This window comes from Molossus molossus, unplaced genomic scaffold (assembly GCF_014108415.1).
Source record: "Molossus molossus isolate mMolMol1 unplaced genomic scaffold, mMolMol1.p scaffold_m16_p_5, whole genome shotgun sequence".
In the NCBI taxonomy this organism is placed as follows: domain Eukaryota; kingdom Metazoa; phylum Chordata; class Mammalia; order Chiroptera; family Molossidae; genus Molossus; species Molossus molossus.
In genome coordinates, this window is record NW_023425388.1 from 66726700 (window position 1) to 66745746 (window position 19047).

Here is a 19047-nt window from a genome sequence, read left to right on the forward strand (position 1 = left end):
AACTGTAAGAGAGTGAAGTTGCATATGTTTGACAAGTACCAAGAGGTGAAATAAAAACGAGAAATTTACCAAAGCAAATCATCAGGACTTGAAGTAATAAAAAATCACATCAAACAGAACAAACTAGAACAATGAGTCCGATGCACACAGCAATACCCTTGTCCTATTACCGATGTTGATGTCCCCATGTCCTCCTGTGGTTTACAGTGTCATCATCATAAACATTACACTTTATATCATTTATTAGAGTACATTTTTTTAAAGCATAACAATCTGTTTTAATTACACTTAAATGTCTCTATGGATAGGTTTAATATTTATACTTTTTTAATTAATAGAAAAACATTTTGATTATATCTTTGGAAACATATTCGTCAAGCTCAACAAACAGCTGAAATCATGTGACTTTCTAATAGACTCCTTTGAAAAAGTGCTTTACCTTGCAGAATTAGAAGCCAGGAAGTACGATGGCATTAAGTTATTGCAAAGCATTGTGATTCATCCAGTAAAATGCGTGGCTATTTACTTAATGGGTTTCTTTTATTTCGTTACATCCCTCCTCCATCCTCATAGAGAAGTAGAAGTGATCCCTGCAGTGCCTGTGAACCTCAAGGCTACTAAATGATCCACTGTGTGCCAATCAGTCTTTGGTGTTCCCAAATGTCATCCTATCTGGACTGACACTGATCTCAGGCAATTACCCTTCAACAGTCTCCGCCTCCTCTTCATGCGTGGCGAGGTGCCCTCGCTCCCCCCTCTGGCCTGACTTTGCTAGAAAAGGTGTTGACAAAGGACCTGTTCTTTGCTATTCCACATTTTGAGCTGATTTTCCTGCTGGAAGTGCCTCAAATCATACTCTTGGCAACACTTAACCCCAAGACTTGTATTGTCAACAGGACAGGTCGTGGTAGAATTTAGCTCTAATCAATCCTGATGGGAATTGGACCTACCCCGAACATTTCCCATTTCAACCTCAGATAAATGAATCTTATGTTCCCCAGCACCTCTTCAGGCAGGAATCCAAGGCCCGTGTAGACCAATGACTGTCCCACCCAACTTCATTGTCAACAGGAGTTAATCCATGTTGTGAGGATGGAAGTCCCTAAAACAACTCTCAAGGAGTATGGGACACTGGTATGACCTCACACATCTGCAGAGATCCAACAGGACGTCATAGCCCAACAACCAGTAAAGACCACAGAAAACCTCGGGACTATTTATTCTTAGTTCCTACTCTCTGTTTATTTTAATGATCAAAGCAAAAATCTCAGTGCCCGGGTGTCTCCCTAGTACTTTCTATTGAACTTGCAATTGTTTAATTTGATGACAGCCAGTAGGTAACTTGAACACTAGTAATAATCCTATTAAGAGATGCCATTTGCTACATTTTCCCCTTTTTGCTTTCATTTGATAACTTAATGGTTTTAAGTCTTGCTCCTGATTGTTTATAGGCTGTTACGTTTGCTCCCATCCCTCCCCCTTTTTTCATTAGCCTCTTCGAGGATTGCAGAGTTCTAAAGTGCCCAGCCACAATGTTACTAAGCTCTTGAGAAATATTATCTGTTGAGGGTTATAATGTTTACATTTTTTATTTCCCCAGAATTTTGATGTAAACAATTGTTTTGAATTTTAGTCTAACAGTAACTTAATGGGGTTCTTGGTCAGGTCTCTTCATAGTCCACATGAAGCAGAGAATAAAAACCAATTTCTTCTAGTCCACTGGGCAAATATATATATGTTACTATCTTCTTAAGCAACCATTAACACTGAAAGAAAACACTTCAAATCTGACGTTTAAAATCAGCCAGCCCCATTTAGAGGACGGATAGTTGAGGTAGCCCTTTGAGGATTTGGTTCTGCAGCCCTTTCTAGGGCATCTGCAGCTCCTCCCAACCACAGTAGTGCCTCTCCTGTCCCTCCCAACCAGCCATTCTCAGGGGTTCATTTTTCAGTCCCAAGTGGGTGACCAGATAGGTAATCTGGGGGCATTCTGAGGAACAGTTTCAGGGACAATAGATGATAAGTTTTCTGTGCATTGGAATGGAATTTCCTCAGAGCCAGGCTAGCCCCAGCCCACAGGAAGTTAATGAATATGTTCTGACAGTTGACAGGCTGGGTGACAAAGGAGAAGCCCACACTTCCGCAGTGGGACATTGAGAAGTGAGTCTGCTCCCGAGGCCTTTTGGATTGCCTGGCTAGGGAAGCTCAGAGTAAGAAATATCTCCAGACAGGTGTCACCGTGTCTCAGGAGGACATCTACATCCCCACCACGCTCCTGAAGATGATGCTACAAATGAGAGATGTCAGCCTCAGGAACACATCAGCCATTTAATACATCCACTTGGGTGCCTCAACTTGAACTCACTTGTTAATATGTAAATAGTGGCTTCAAAGCCTGTGCCCAAATAAAAAGATAGCCTCTAAATGTTACAGACATAAATTTAAAATAATCACAAAATAGTTTAAATGTTTCATGACTCGGCTCGGAGTTCTGCTGGCGCAACAAAGTGCGGTCCTTCCCTCCAGTGCATTCCCACTGGAGCAGGTCTTTATCAAAGTGCAGACACCACTGAGATGGGCAGAAAGCCTCGCTATCTGCTCACATTCTCTGATAAGGCAGGAATGCGCTTTCCAAATCTCCTGAACATGGCCTTTCTCATCTGTCACCACAATATTTCTTCACCTTGCTTTCCTTGGGGGGAAGAATGCCATACCCTTGGACTTTTCTTAGGGGTTGACATCTCATTGGCTGTTGGTCCGATGTCTTGCTCACCTAGTGGGAATGTAAAGAAACTGGCCAAAGGCCTACTGACCACTCCCCTGCTGGCTCATCTCGGGGCCCCTGAAAGCAGAACACATACGCTGGCCTGGTCCGGCTACAGACACTCACCCCTGCTGCAGACGCCAGCTTAAAGGGGACAGGACTGGGCCTCCAAACTGCAAGGCTTATCAGGGAAGAGGGGGAGAGAGGAATATGTATCACTGGAGGAGATAACTCGAGTTCATCTTCTTTCCAGCCCAGCACCAGCCTTGGATGTGAGGTACTGCCCAGAGGGACTGCTGGCCTTTAGAGAAATTTCTGCAATGACTGAGCTTCTGGACAGAGCTCTGCCAGACTTGAACCTGAGAGGAGGTGCAGAGGGCTGAAAATAGGTCTATTTTTCTTGTTTTTCAAACAAGATAGTTGTCTTAGAAGGTTTAAAGGTGTTGATACCCCGATGGGTTTGGCCTTGAGAAAGGCTCCTGCAAAGCCCTATTTGAGGGAGCACCAAAATCTGCCAGCAGGTTATATTACTTCTTCCTCTCTCCAGCTGAAAAGGAAAGAACCATTTGAAGTTCTAAATAAGTGACATAAAATCAGGTTGGCTTATTGCTTCTGCTTTTATATAGACAGGAGAGGGCAAGTTTGAGTGCCTGGGGTGGGGGGTGGATGAGGGGGATTGCGGAAGGGTGGCTCCATCTGTTCTTGAGCAATGAAGGGATAGGGAGGAAGGAAGGCATCCACGGGCTAAGATGAAAAACATCTTCAGAAGGGCGGCTGCCATCAGGTGGTGGGGATGGCCGCCCTGCTAGGGCGCCCCACCTTCTCCTGCACTTTTCTCCCAGCCGAGCGTGAGAGCGTGAAGCTGAGCTGGAGGCGACTGCTGCTGACGCCTCACCAAAGTGAACACATTCAGCGTGGAGCGTAGTTCTGTCTACGTGTCAGGCTCTCCTCCAAGGTGACCTCCTGTTTCTGGACTAGGATGCTGAAATGGAGGCAGATCTCTATTGCACACCTGAATGGAGATGCAGCACCTTTCATGGAGGTAGCCCTCAGCTTAGCCCCCACCCCCTACTGGATTTATAAATCGGAGAGAGAAGGATAGTGGCTGCTGGAGTCCCGAATGAATAAAAGCCAGAGCCAGAGAGTCTCCTTAGATTGTGCCAGTCTGAGTTGGCTCTTCAGTGTGGATTCTAATTTTCTATGCTGATATAAAGAGCTGTGTTGGGCAGGTCAGCAGAAATTCCAGAGAAAGAGCATGAGTAAATCCACCCACTGGGAGATCTAAGTGTACGTTAGTTTGCTTTTCCAAATCTGCTGCTATTCTGGAGAGTACACTTTTACAAAGCTTATCAGAAAACTGGTCTAAAAGAACACATGCCTTAACGAGCATTACAAAGCAGGAAGTAAAGAGGAGGCCTTCAAACCGCAGTAGCAACATTTTTCAACACAAAGGATCTCTCTTTCAAGGGTCAGTATCACGTCCAGCTTGCCACAGGAACACGGAGTGGCAATGGGGGGTGACGCAACCCACAGACAAGCCCCAGATCTCACTGCGGGCGAGCATTTCATCCTCTCCCTTCCCTGACCCTTCCCACCTGCTCACGCAGACTTATCTATTTCATCCCTGGTCCTTCCCTTGACCTCTCCTCTAACAAACGGACTAATTAATACATGGTCAAAAGGCTAACGGAAGAGAAGAAGAGGCCAAAGTAAGCCCAGGCTTGGATAACCTGTGTCTGGACTAGTGGTAAGTTGGCCCTATAATACGTTCCAGATGAATCGTGGCATCTTCTCCAGACGCCAGCAGAGGAACCGAAGTCACTCTATTTGCCTCCCACTTCTTCCATCCAGAATCACCGACCTCCGCTGGGGCTGGTAAAAACAGCTGGTTGAGGTCTCTAGTCTCTGGCCATTCTTAGGAATGGTCATTTTATTCCTAAGGGTAACCCCTTCCGGGGTGACCCACGTGTTTTCTGCCAAGTCCCCACACAGAAGGCCAGGGGAAACTGTCTGGGTGGGACTTCTGATAGGGGACAGCAGGGCCTTGGAATCTGAACCTGTGGAGGAAGGTGGATGGTCCATGATGGGGAAAGGAGGGCTGAATAAGATTAGGCTCTGAGGTCTTCCTGGTCTTGACCTGTGGAAAGGCTTAGCACCCCCTGATGGTCGCTCTAGTTTTAAAGAAAGAAGGTTGTCCCCAGATGGCTCTGTCTCTGATGAGCGCTTTCGGCACTGCGCTCCTGCGTCCTGGGTGGAGAGCAAGTTAGCCGCACCCGGTTCTGGAGAAACGCTGGGCCCCTCACACATACAGGATGTGGTGGCATCCACTGGCAAGGACTCCATGGCTCCTGTGTCTTGCTTTGGTTTCTCTTCCCTCGGGCTTTCCAAGGAAGAGAGAGAATCACCTTTGGCAGGTTTCCAAGAGGTCCCACCAGTTGAGCTGGGTTCCTCTTGGCTCCTGTCCAGAGGCTGCGCCCCATCCTCCGCTGGGCTCTGCGGGGGCAGGGGCTGTGGGATCTGTGTGTACTGAATCTTGGGTGGAATGACTGGCACCGCCCTGGCCTGGCACATCTTGACCATGAAGGAGGTCCTCACAGCTGACACGCTGACGGGAGCTGAGTTACGGCGGCCTGTCAGGGCGTGAGCGACAATGTCCAGGTCCTGAGAGTCCTGGGAGCAAACCCTCCAGGGGTCTACTTTACAGTGAGATGAGGCCATCCACGTGGCCTTTGGGTCTTCAGGCTCAGAGAGCTGCATTCCAGGTGAACCGAATGAGGCCACATTCTCAAAACGAAAGAGGTCAGTGATGGGGATGGCAGAGTCCAAGTTCAGGGAAGAAGGCCTATTTTTCCCTTTTGGGGGCCCACCCTCAGTGCTCTTCAGCTGTAACTTTGGGGGAGGCTGTCCAGGCGAGGTGCTGTCCTGCACACGAGGTGAATTCTCCTTGCTGCTCCCTGGTCTAGGCACACTACCTTGCTCTTTCTGAGGGTTGCAGTGTCCCAGGTGTGTCCCCAGTTCCTTTCCCTCTGCTGGGCTGACAGGGCTGGTTTCTGCTGCCTTGGGCTGCAGACCACCTGGTCCCTTCTGGCTGGGAAGAACCTCTGTCCCTTTCAGGCCAGAGAGCTCTCTGAAGGATCTCAGGGCTTTCTCATCCCATCCAGTAATCTCTCTCCGGGGTGCCAGGGGCTGCAGAGGGTCAGAGTTCCTCTCTGCTTCAAGGTCAGCACAGCTGCTGGAGGAGGGACCCTCGAGAGTCCACTGGCTCTTGGCCGTGGTTTTGCTGTCCAGAGAATGGCTCTGGCGAAGGCTCGGCCTGTGGGAAAGCCTCTTCTCCAAGCGGTGGCCCTGAGGGGCCTGCACCTGGGCCTCTTGCACATTTTTCAGGGTGGGGGAATGAAGGGGACTTGTCACCCACTGGGGCTCCTCCCAGGGCTCCACCATCTCCAGGCCATGCTGGGCAATGTCTGTCACAGTATCATCTTCGTCACAGTCTGAGGGCTCCTGTACTGAATGGGCTGCGTCCCCCTCTCTTTGTTGGGAGAGCTCAACCTCCTTTCCTGGGCTTGGAAAGCCAGAGCCTTTCGCATCCGGAGCAGCATTCTTTGACTTTTGTTTCTCGCTCTGTCCTGCAGAGGCCTTGTCTCCCTGACAACGACTGGAGACCCCAGGGCTGCCTTGGGACTTCAGCGGGTCTACATGTGGGTTTGCCCTTACATTCTCTGATGCGTCTTCCTTCTCAGGGCCATTCTTCCATAGCTGGACTTGAGGTGCCTCCTCCAGAGGAGTTAGAGGGGGTGGAGTGGGCGGGAGCAGAGGAGACAGCTCCCCTGGGCCTCCCACTTCCGCCCTTGCTTGTGGAGGAGCTGTCTCAACTGGAACGATTTCTAGAGGAGCCGGGCTGGTGGTGTCTGGGCGCTGGCCCTTCTCAGTCTCAGATCTGTGGAGGCTGCTGGTCGTCTCTGGCTTTTCTCTACTGGCTGCTGTGGGAGCCCTCTGTGTGCTCTGTTTGCCTGGATCCCTAGTCTGCTCCTCCAAAAAGGTGGAGACTGGAGCTGGGGTGGAGACACAGGGCAAGCTCCCAGGAGGCTCTGGGGTAGCAAGAGGCTTTGGACTTGACTCAAGAATGGGCTGAGATGGGCTACTCTTCACAGCAGGCGGTGGCAACGAGGACAGTTCCTCCTCAGATTCAACGATTTTCAGCTCCTGTTGAATCTCAGGCCAGATCAGGGTGCTGGCCAGATCATCTTCATCCTGAAAAACATCAAGAGACTGATCATTTTAGAACCAAGGAGTCTCAGGGCTGTCGTCCTCACTGTCTGCCAAGAGAGTGAAGGGACTGGAGCAGTGCCAGGCTGTGCTTCCTCCGCAGATAAAGGGTACAGCACTAACAATGGTTGGATGTTTACTCAGTGCGTACCATGTGCCTTAACATACAGTTGGCCCTCCATATCTGGGATTCGGCCTCTACAGGTTCAACTAACCCCAGGTCAGAATGTTACTTTGTTGCTGACGTGTACTATGTAGTTAGGCCTATGATACCTGTACTGAACATGGTCAGACTTTTTTCTGATCACTATTTCCTAAACAATGCAGTATTAACAGCTATTTACATAGTGTTTGCATGGTATTAGGTATTATAAGTAATCTAGAGATGATTTAAAGTGCTGGAAGGTATGCACAGGTAATATGCAAGTACTATGCCATTTTATTTTTTTATTTTTATTTTTTGGTATGTGCCCCTAGTGAAAACCGAATCCAGGACTCTCTGGTCTGCAGGCTGACGCTCCAACTGCTGAGCCAAATCGGCCAGGGCCTATGCCATTTTATATATAGAATAGTGGATTTTGCTCTCCAAGGGAGCCTGAGAACTAATCCCCTGAGGATACCAAGGGTCAACTGTACTTTAACTGTATTTTCTTGTTTAATTTCCCCATCAACCCTCAGAGATAACTATTACTATAATTACTTCCACTTTAGAGATGAGGAGACTTATGATCAAATAGATTAAACAATTTCCTCAAATCACACAGGAGCACAGCAGGATTGAAAGCCAGCTGAGTCTACATCAGGACATAAGCACATAATCCCTGTGCACTGATGCCTTAGGAAAGAAACAAAGCGCCTGGTCTTACTGAACTGCAGGTTTACAGAATGGTGCATGAGGAGATTCTCCCTTGGAATGAAAATGTGAACTCCTGCCCCGAAACCTGCTGTGCAAAGAAATACATATAGCTTTTTTTCCTTGTTACTAAAAAAATACACACTTCACATGGAAAAAAATTTAACACATATTAAAAGAAAGAAGAATACAAAAACAGCAAAATGTTATATTCCTATGACCCACAAATAACCACTGTCAATGTGATGGGGTGCCTCTTCCTCCACCTGGTTTATTGTCTTTTGTCTCTCCTCAAGTCCAGTTTCTCTTTGTTCGACTTCCCCCTTGCCCTACACAAAACCCAGGCTGCAGACACGAAGGGGATGAAGAGGGGCCTGGTCAGCTCCAGGGAAACAGTTTCCAGTTCCTTTCATTTCTTGTCTCAAGACCTAATGCTGTTCCAAGGAGAAGCATCCGGGAGGCATCTCCATCCTGTGGGGGTGTGGGTCTTTCTGAGAAGTCTGACCAGCTGCCAACCTGACATCACTTCTCACCTGGCTCTGATCACCTGTCGTTTCATATTACACTTTGTTTGGTGCTTGTTTCATCGTTTCTAGTGGACCGTGAGCTCCTTGAGGCCAGGGACTGTGTTTCATTTGTCTTTGATTCCTCAAGGCCAAATGATGCCCAGTACACAGTGGACAGTTGCCCAATAAAGGGTCTGCTGAGCCCGGCCTGTGTGGCTCAGTGGTTGATTATTGACCCATGCACCAAGAGGTTGCTGGTTTGATTCCTGGTCAGGGCACATGCCCAGGTTGTGGGCCCGATCCCCAGTGGGGGGCATGCAGGAGGTGGCCAATCGATGTTCTCTCTCATCGACGTTTCTATATCTCTCTCTCTCTCCCTTCCTCCCTCTCTAAAATCAATCGGGGGGGGGGGGGGAGGTCTGTTGAATTGAAATTGATTCATTGTTTTCTTTTGAGATATTTTTTTCAAATAACTCTTTATTTGTATGTTTCTATTTCATTACTAGGCTGTGCCTTCTTCAGGGCAGGGGAAGCCTTTCACTCCTCTTTACTCTCCTCAGCACCTACAGCAAGTAATCCCTCGCTAAGAAATCAATAACTTTAGGTTAATAAATGAACATCTAACCCTCCCTGCACTCCACTCTCTGCCCTATCAGTAAGTGAACTATGGTGCATTTTTTTGCTCAACTCAGAAACCTCCTAGGTGTCCTTGACTCTTCCTTCTGTCTCACTCCTTATTCAACCCTTCACCAAGTCCTGCTCACTCTGCCTTCTCCGTAGCTCCTAAAGCCTTCCATCCTCAGTGCCCCACACTGTCTTCACACCTGCTCTGCACACACTAGCCTCCTAACTGGCATCTCCCTCCTCTCTGCCCTTTTCCAAGCCATTCTCCTCACGGAATAGCATGACCTTCAAAAGATAAAATTCTAAACAAATCAGAGGAGTGTCCATTGCCCTTAGGTTCATCTCTAAGTCCCTTCCAAGCAGCCCTGCCTCTCATGGCCTCTGCTTTCCCGCGAGCCTCGCTTTCTCTGGCCCAGGTTCCTGCTCTCTGGCCTCGTTCCCATTCCTTAAACCTTTCATGCTCTTCCCCACCTCAGATTCACGGCACAGCTTACTCTTTTTGCTGGGGAGCCTTTTGCTTTCCATTTTGCTCTCTACCTCTTTCTTCTAGCTAAGTTCTCAGTCTAAATGTCTGTTCTTCACAGAAGCCTTCCCTGACCCTTTGGACCCTCCTCCTCCCTCTGGCTAGGTTGGGTTCTCCTGTTATATGCTCCCACGAAACTCTATACTTCCATATCACCCTAGACATTACTTCAGTGACCTTTCAGACCTTTCACTTGCTGAGCTGCCAGGTCCAAGAAGGCAGGGACAGTGACCATCACGTACACCGCAGTGCTCTCTCAGCAGAGGGCCTGGCACTAAGTAGGTGTCTAGCACAGGATTTTAAATGAATGAATGAATGCGTTGATGACTTTACTTGTTCCCATCAACCCAACCTGGTTCTCCTTCCAGTGCTACTTGATCCCTTCCAAAATGTAATCACTACAGTAATCTCTGTGTCCTTCTCCTACAGATGCAAACATGTCTTACAGGGAACCTTCTACAGCCTCCCGCGGCCACCATGGTGCGCCGGTGCTGCCCTAACCTCAGCACATGGGCCGTTTGTGCATGTCCTGGAAACCAAGACCCTGGACACAAGTGGAAAGAAGAGAGCTGCCTACCCCCTCCGGCACACGCCTCCAGGTCACAGAGCTGCCTCCCAAATGCAGGGATCCTCCATGGAAAACCACCTTACCCTTTCATTTTATGCATGGACACCCCAAAAATCCTTAGAAAGTTCCACCTCTAAAAAGTGGAAGAGGTTTAGTAAGCTCTGGTATCATGTTTTAACTGCTCTAGAAGCCATGGAAGAAGGAATGGATTCTGGAACTAGTACAGAAGATTTTACAGACATAGACACTGTCCATCAGGGGTCTGGAAGAAGAGAGCTGGCTCCACGAACGGGCAGCACCTTTGGGACCGGGATATGACAAGCAGATTTTGTGCTGCTCCTGGGATTGAATGTCATTACAACCTAAGGGCAGATTACTGGTTTATGGTGACTTTGGGTCAGAAATATTTAGAGTTGAGTCTGTCCTAGGGAACCTGAGCTGGGTGATTACTTCCCATTACTGTAGGACCTCTGTGAAAAAAAAAAAAATCCAAGATCTGATTAGAAGGTTGTCTCCTAAAATCCCTTTGGTAGAAATTGGTTCTTCAAAACAAAAAAAAATCTACTTGGGCAACAGAGGACTCTCCTGGCTGGGCCAGACAGTGGTGCACCTTACCATCTCATGGAGAAGCACCCCTTCTGCCCTGGCCGTGGGGCTCTCCTGCAGAGCACTGGACTCCACCTGGCCAGCCTCTCGCCCCTCCTCCCCCTTCTCTGGATCGGGCCTCTTCTCCAATTCACTTGAATGTTGACAGCTCAGGGAGATTTCTGAGGTTTTCTTCTCCTCCAGTTGGGCTCCTGGGTCCAGGGAAAGGCCTTTGCTGCACTCCTCTGTCCTCGCTGCTTCTGGTCCTGGCTTGGCGTCCTCAAGAGCCACCTTCTTAGGTACAGAAGCTGCAATGAGGATGAGAGTTATCGGTTGAAAGAGATTGATAACTCACTTTAAGAGAGGTCGTTCCAGCGGTCACTGACCTGGACTAGTCCTGCTTCCCAAGGATGGAGGGAATTCTCCCAGCTCACTGCTCTCTCACATTCTCTACAGTTTCCTCCTAGCAATGTCCTGTGCTCAGATCCCAGAATCACACTGTCAGAGATGGAAGACCATCTCGTCCAGTGGTTCTCAACTGAAGATCATTATGCTCCTCCCCTCCCCAGGGGACATCTGGTGGTGTCTGGAGACAGTTTTGCCTGTCACAACTGGGAGGTGGGAGTGGTAACTGGTGGGTAGAAGCCACAGGTGCTGCTAAATACTCTACAAAGCATAGGACAATCCCCCACAAAAAAGAATTAACCAGCCCCAAGTTCCAAGGTTGAGAAACTCTGCTCAATCCAATCTTTCACTTCACAGGTAAGTACATTCAGACCCTGAGAAGTCAAGACTTGTTGCCTACGGTCACAGAAATCTTTATTTGCACCAGGCTACAAAGGTACATTGTGACTGTGATTGACAGCTTCTTGACAGGCAGTCTGGCTCACAGCCCACAGTTTTAGCCACTTTAGGACATTGTCTCATAAACTCTGTTTAAGCAAATTTGTCTCGTTTTTAATCTCGTGCAATGGAAAGAGGGCCTCTTCCCGCTGCTTTACCTGTAGAAGTCTCAGCTCCTGGTGGTCTCTCCTCTTCAGGCCAACCTCCACTCTCTGGCCCCTGGAAAGAAAACTCTTCCAGGCTGGACAGAGACTGCAGCTCCTTTGGGGGTGTTCTGCACGGGGTGCTGTTGGTGCTGATGACAGCTGACACGCGGAGGGGCACGGATACAGCAAAGGGCTCAGAGATGTTCAGTGCCTTGCGCTGGTGACGGGGCGAGGGCTCCATCTGGAAGAGGCTGCTGGTGAAGACGGACTTGCTGGGGCTGTCGTTCGAGGTGTAGAACATCCCCAGCATCTTCGGGGCCGTCTGCTCACTTTCAGGATCCTCGATGGGCCGGAACACCTTCAGCTGCTCGGGCGGGGGCCGGGCCTGAGCACCCGGGAGTTGGCTTCGGTCATTGCTCATGTCAAAGCCGCCCTCGGCCCCCGCCGGCATCCCCTCCTGGCCCCAGTCCCCCTCCTGCTTGGTGAGGTCACAGGAGCTGCCAGTGCTAGTTGCGTGCATTTTCGCTGCTGGAATAAAAAATCCACCAGTGGCGACTGTGCGACTGAAATTTCCTTTGGTCTCTTTCCCTAGTAAAAAAGCAGACAAACACCTGGTCAGCAGCCTGGGCACACACACAACTGCACAGCCTTCCAGTCAGGGAAGGCATGCAACACCTGGACAGGCGTAGCATTCAACTGAGGGCATTGCTGCCCTGATCAGACAGGACCGTCACATCTGGTTGACAAGAAAGGAAGCATCTTCTCATGTGCCCGCTGTGTGGCGATGCCCTGATAAGGACGTTTGCTGTGTGTCACGTGTATCTCTTTCCAGCTTTGCAAGTAGAGGCGTTTCCAAAAGAAGGCCACTGCTACCCTGGCCGGTTTGGCTAGTGGTTAGAGCCTGAGCCTGCGGACCAGAGAGCCCTGGGTTTGGTTCCCACTAAGGGCACGTATCTCGGTTGCAATTTGTCCCTGGCCCCGGTTGGGGTCGTGTAGGTGGCACCCAGTCAATGTTTCTCTCTCTCTCTTCCTCCCTCTCTCCCTCCTGCTCTGTCTGAAGGTAAGTGCCAAAAATGTCCTCGGTGAGGATAAAATAAATAAATAAATACTGCTAAGATTGCGAAACAGAGCGGTCATCCACCAAGCAAAAAATGTAGATCATGGAAAAATAAAAAGACGAATGGGAGATGGCAGATGACGATTGTTCAAATTGAAGGAGACAAAAAGGGCAAAATAACAGAATCTTATTTTACTTTTTGGAACTTATTGTTTTAAGCCTCCTCTGGCAGATGGACCCAAACAGGGGTTCGATTTCCAGGCAAGGAAACAAATGCTGTTCTCAGCTAGACCTTTCTCCCTTTTCCCAGGCTTCCTCCTGCTGATTCAGAAGATGAGAAACTAGAAATGCAAATTAATTCCACGTTACAAAGCCCAGTTATGAGGAGTGAGTTCCTGGCTGACTGAGAAATGAAGACAAAGAAGAAAAAGATCTGTATGGGAAACAAGTAAGCTAGGAGATGACACGTGAGTTGCCTGGGATCTGGGAAGTAATCCCCACTAGGGACTAAGTGCTCTGCTGGACATGTGACATTAGGTCTAAAATTCTCACCACTGCTCTGCAGGGGAAGCGTGATAATCTCTAACTCCCGAGGAAAGAGACTGGCGAGGTTAGATAACCTGCCCAACGCCCATGAAAGTGCTGACCTGGATTTGGAAATGTCAAATTCTGTAAAACTGGGCAAGAATTGCCTGAAGGGGTTTTCACAACCAAAGCAAATGGATGCATAGAAAGGCGAGAAAATGAGAAAAATATTGAGTCAATTTAAAAAAGAGTTCACTCAGGGTTTTACAAGTTGATGATTATTTTTAAAAGTTGTTCTCAAGATTTTCTGTATTATTTCAGGTTGCTTCATTTATCAAAGAACAGACTGTTTTCTCTAAAGGGGTCGGAAAGTCACGGGGTAAAGATGGGGTGTGCAGGCTGTTCTAGGGAAGTCCTGTGCCTTGTAACTTGTAGCAGTGCCGTGGGCCATGTAGCAGAAAGGGAGGTACCGACAAGTCAGCCCTGAAGGCTACAGCTGTAAGAACCAAGGTAGTGAGGTGTTGCTTTGATGATAGGTGTCACACAGCTTGCAACTGTGCACACATCTACTCCCACAAGGGGGGACCAGCTACATGCCAAGCTGGTGCTTATCAATGTTTACTGATGAATGAATCTACCAACTCAAACGATCACTTGACAAGTACGATGAAGCTAATGTTTATGGAAACGCGCAAATTCAAGATTCGTAAGCATCGAGGCACAAAACTCTGAGGTATAAACCAGTGCCTGGCTCTTGCCTTGGTTTTCAGGTTCCCTTTTGCCTGGTTCAGGTGGAAACATAAGTAGCTGTTGTCTCCATCTGTGGTTAGAGGATGGCCGTTTAGGCCTTGCCCTGCAGTGGAGTCCAGGGAGGGGTTAATGAAAGGGCAATGTGAGCCCCTTTCATTCCATGGACTGAGAGGTCCTGGTTCAATTCCCGGTCAGGGCACATGCCTGGGTTGTGGGGCTCGATCTCCAGTGGGGACCACATTGATGTTTCTATCTCTCTCTCCCTTCCTTTCCCTCTCTAAAAAAAAAAAAAAAAAGCCAAGGAGGGACTTGGGGGGATTGCGCATGACTGTGACGCGACGAGCAGTCCCAGCAGCTAATGAAGGCAAGTCTAGTGTGGCAACTCCAGCCTCCCAGCGGTCTCCGCAGTTCCAGACACAACTGTAAACTCTCACCTTCCACGGGCACTGAGCACAGCGAGTCCATGCTTTTAGCTGGCCGGATAGTAGCTTTTTCCACTAAAGACAAAAGAAAAAATATCTCTGTTGAATGCACAGTAAGAGGAAGTGTTCAGAACAATAGGTCGAGCTGTCGGCACACAAGAAAACTTTCTTTAGCAAAGTTTTCCAAGTATTTATAATTTCCCCCTGTGGAAAACATTCCCCCACTCCACCCTAGATGTTCCTACTTTCTGAGTGGGACTGACCTTATAAAAACGGTGTCTGTAGATCGGGGCTGTAGTAACAGTATACAGATAAAGATCGATACACCTTTGTCAGATACTAGCTATTAGCAAATGAGGAGTCCTGAGCCCAGTGTTATTGTACAACAAGACTCAAAGATCCGGCTATGGGGTAAACCCACGAGGCTCCAGGCAGCCCCTCCCTTTGGCCGGCCAGAGGGCAGGAGTCTTGGCTACAGCCATATCTCTCTGCCCTGAGGATGTGGTACAACAGGTGAGAGGGCCCGGGGACCTGGTCACCTTCCTCCCACGTGCAGCTCTGCTCCTTGGACCAGACACCAAGCAAACAAGCCTTTTCTGAGCACCTACTGTGTGCCTGGTGGACTCTGCATCTTCATAAGCCACCTAAGCAGGGTTTTGGAAGAGTGAAGCTTAAATATAAGTAAGAACTCATTCCAGGTGCAGGATTAGGCATTTTCACAGATATCTCTTTTGAGGGAGCTGAATTAACTGGAGGGGAAAGAGGGCGGTTTGGAAGCTGAGTGGGGGCCCCAGAACTCGCGGCTTTCAGGTAACTTGAGTCTCCGGATCTGGCCTTGAATCTCAACTCTGCCACTCTTGGGCCCTGTGACTTGAGATAAGCAGTTGATCTCTCCTAACCTTCCGTTTTTCACATGTACAATGAGGACGAATAGAGCTGAGGACTAAATGAGTAATGCATATAAAATAAGTAGACTGCACTGACTGAGAATAGGGTAGATGCTCAATAAAAAGTAACTTGTTGTTGTTATTCGGGAGAGATCAGGGTTCAGCAACAAAAGGGAAGCTGGAAGATGGCTCTAAAAGAAGCACTCAGAGTTGGCCTCAACCCAAACTGAGCTTTGTTCCTCTTTGAAAGTTTCCACCTTTGTCCTCCTGCTCCAAACCCGCTCCTTCTGGAGGCTCTGCATTAGTTCCCGGGCCTCCCGCCTCGGGCCTCTCTTTGCCTGGGGCCCACGGCAGAGAGCACACAGCCGTCTTCACTCAAACCCCTGGGGATGGCAAGGGTGCCTTCACCCTCCTCACCTCCAACGTAAGTCAGAATTCTAATCTTTTGAAGATCTGCTACTTTTACACGTTACAAACTGATTTATTATCCTCAAACTGCCTGGCCAGCGACACTTGGTTCCTGTATCCTGAAACAAGCGTTTCCCTTGTTCCCTGGGAGCTGCACTTCCGCTGGCCAGCCCTGAGGGCGGGGCCCCAGGACCCTGAGTGTCCAGGGGGGGAGCCGCACTTCTGTCTGCCGGGCCATCCGTGTGCACCTCTCCTTGTGGCCTTGGTGGCCACAGCAGCTGCCTTCGGGAACAGTCACCACGGATTCCCTGGCCCCTTTTCTGGATAGACAATAAGCATTCAGGGCTCCTTGGCCCGTGACTATATTTAGATTCTATTTTCCTGTCTGGGACCTGGCAATCTTCCGTCCTTGAGTGCCCTCTTAGATGATCCCCATGGCTTTGGGCTTTTCCCGCTCAAAGGAGTTCCCTTGGAAGGGTTCCCTGGAATCCTGTTTGATAATATACAAATTCCAGTATACCAGTTTATGAGTCTTTATTCAGTCAATGCCCCAATTTTTCTTACTATTTTTGTTCCATTCTCTAAATATGGGTAAACACCCTTTTCCCTGTTGTTCCCCAACCAAAAAAATTCCCAGTGCTATTCATGGTGAATCAATTTTTTAAATTTCCTTAGTTAAGGAGTTTTTAAAAGAGATTAAAATTGATTTAAATATATTAATCCACTGATTAATTAATTCACTTTTTTTTTTTCACGTTCATATTTCAACAAATTGCAAGTGCACAGGCCACTTAGGGAGACCACGCGGGTGGAACATGATCATAAACTCCCCCACCCCCACCCCAGTCCTTAGTTTCTAGGGTTCCAGCAACACTCCTCTGGTGATAAGTGGCCACACAGGCAAGAGTAAAGTTCACAGCGAGCCACTTGTATCAACACCGATGGTTTTTTCATTTCATCCCTGCATCCTATCAAAAAGCAGCCAGTGTGATGATCTGCCTCTGGCTAGTTTGTTTATGAGATATTAATCCAGCAGTTTTCAGCCCTGGCCGCAGATCAGAGTCACCTGGGGAGCCTGTTAAAAATGACTCTGACTTCACCGCAGACCTCCTGCTGCAAAGCTGCAGTGGGCGGGGCCACCCTGTGGGCGGGGCCACTCTGTGGGGGATTTGGAGGTGCAGCCCTGCTGAGAAGCCCTGTCCAGGGTCATGTTGTGCGCTCTGTGAGTTTACCGCCATGTGATCCACCTTGGACTTCTTCCTTTTGGAAACCACACAGGGATGGAAAACTTCCTAAGTCAACACCAATGCAAATCATTTATTTTATTTTTGCTTGTTTTGTTCTGTTGTTTTTGACTTTTCATTACTTGGTGAACTTCTTTGATTGTATCACTGATTCTGTAACTGAAACTCCCTCTGATGTGCTTAAGCAAATCTCTTATTATAGATAAGGAGTTTCTTGCTAGATACTCCTCCCTTTAACTTCTTTGAGAACCCTAATTCTGCTTTGTATCTATCTGATTTATCATACCTGTGGCAACCTACCCTCTTCACCTGGACCATCTTTCCAGGGTAGTTTGTGAAATGTTTCTCTATATCCTGCATATTGATGCCTACCCAGACTCCATTTCCCTTCCCCCTTCTCACAGAGCCCTTGTCCTTCTTAGGAGTCTCCGACTGTAAGCCCATTCCTCAAGCCAGTGATTGGTTCAGGAACCCAGGCCCAAGCCAATCAGCGTAGGGCACTCCCTTGACCATAGGGATGGATCCACGTGACTCAGTGACTACGATTGAGATGGGGGAGCCTGATAGGGGCTTCTGGACAAACGGGGTCCCTGCTTAGAACAAGTGACCAAAATGATGCTCTTTCTCCTTCTGGACATAATGATGGTCAAAGGTAAAGCCCAGAACTATTGTAGCAGAACTAAAGCCCAGTACATCGCAGCAAACGAAGCAGTTTGGGAATGAAGAGGATGCACCCTGGAGGGCATAGCTGAGGAAAACATGGCGATGAGAAAGCGCCACCCGAGACCTTCCCTACATCTCTGTCCCTATAAATCCCTTCACTGCAGAAGCCAGTTGAGTTGGATCTGCTATTATTTACAACCTTAACCACTGTAACTGCTATACCCTGTGACATCCTCTTTACTCCAAGAGGCGAAAGGGAAGATGTTGAACATCTGTGCTTTGTCATCTGGCACAAGATTATCAGTGGGATCGAGAAAAATCCTGAAAAATATTCTCTTATTTTTCCTATAGGCATTCATTTCCCCTCCAAATATTTATTATTAAAAATTTCAAACATACAGAAAAGTTGACCTCTAAATCTACCACCTGGTTGGTATCCGTGGCTGACATTTTGCTACATATTTGCTTTATCTATTTCTGTATCTATATCTACCTACACACCGATGTTTTGCTGAATCACTGGAAAGTGAATTTCAGTATTGTGACACTTCATCCTTATACACTTCAACTTCAGCATGTCTTCTAAGAACCATTAGCATACTATAAAAATTTATAATTCTAATATTCGATGTATTCATCCCCCAAATTATCTTTTGTAGCCTTTTTTTTTTTTTCAAACTAGGATCCAATCAAGATTTGCTCACTGCATTTGTACATTTACCCTTTACTACTTGTTTTTTATAACTATTGTCCCCATTTTAAAAAAATCATACTTTCAATCTGTAACACTAAGGGGTCATGATGGCAAATTTCTTTGGTCTTCCCTTCTAACACGATAAGTACCTGGATTGGTTATACTCTCCTTTGCATAGTGGGTCCTTTGATTCATTCCTGTATTAATTCTTATTTACTACTCAGATATAACTCACATCTCTATTTTAAAATCATGACCCTGACTCTGGGGGAGAAGGGCCAGATCTTTATGGTAGAGTTCAATGAATAAATGTGAAGAAATAATGGAACTAGAAAATGACCATTTGGCAAACATCACAGTAACAACTGCTGTCGGCAAGACCCACTGATGGATGCTAGAATTCATGGAGGAAAGTATGGTGAGAAACATCTAGCGTAGTCTCAAAACATCTCCCGCAAGACACTTATTAACTGCAAAGGAAAAAATAGTAACTTCACAGGAACAAAAACTTGTAGACAGCACTTGAATCAAGTGATCAAAGTTATATCACCAGCCACAAGATATTGAGATCATTTGCCTCCTGATATGACACACTGAGACCGGACAACATTCATAACCTCTATCTAATCGTGAGAAAACATGAGACGAACCCACACTTAGGTGTATTCTACAAAACAAATGGCCAGTACCCTTCCAAAGTGTCAAGGTCAGAAAGACGG

General features: G+C 47.8%; 1 protein-coding gene across 1 annotated transcript in view; it reads right to left on the reverse strand.

The window, feature by feature from the left end:
* Positions 1 to 379: 379 nt before the first annotated feature.
* Positions 380 to 19047, reverse strand: part of ARHGAP31 (Rho GTPase activating protein 31) — a 106987-nt gene continuing 88319 nt past the window's right edge. The window contains exons 9-12 of the mRNA XM_036243259.1: positions 14445 to 14507; positions 11691 to 12266; positions 10720 to 10997; positions 380 to 7015 (exon numbers count right to left, since the gene is read on the reverse strand). Of these exons, the coding sequence (XP_036099152.1) occupies positions 4583 to 7015; positions 10720 to 10997; positions 11691 to 12266; positions 14445 to 14507 (3350 nt within the window). The 3' untranslated portion in view covers positions 380 to 4582. The remainder of the gene's footprint in view (positions 7016 to 10719; positions 10998 to 11690; positions 12267 to 14444; positions 14508 to 19047) is intronic.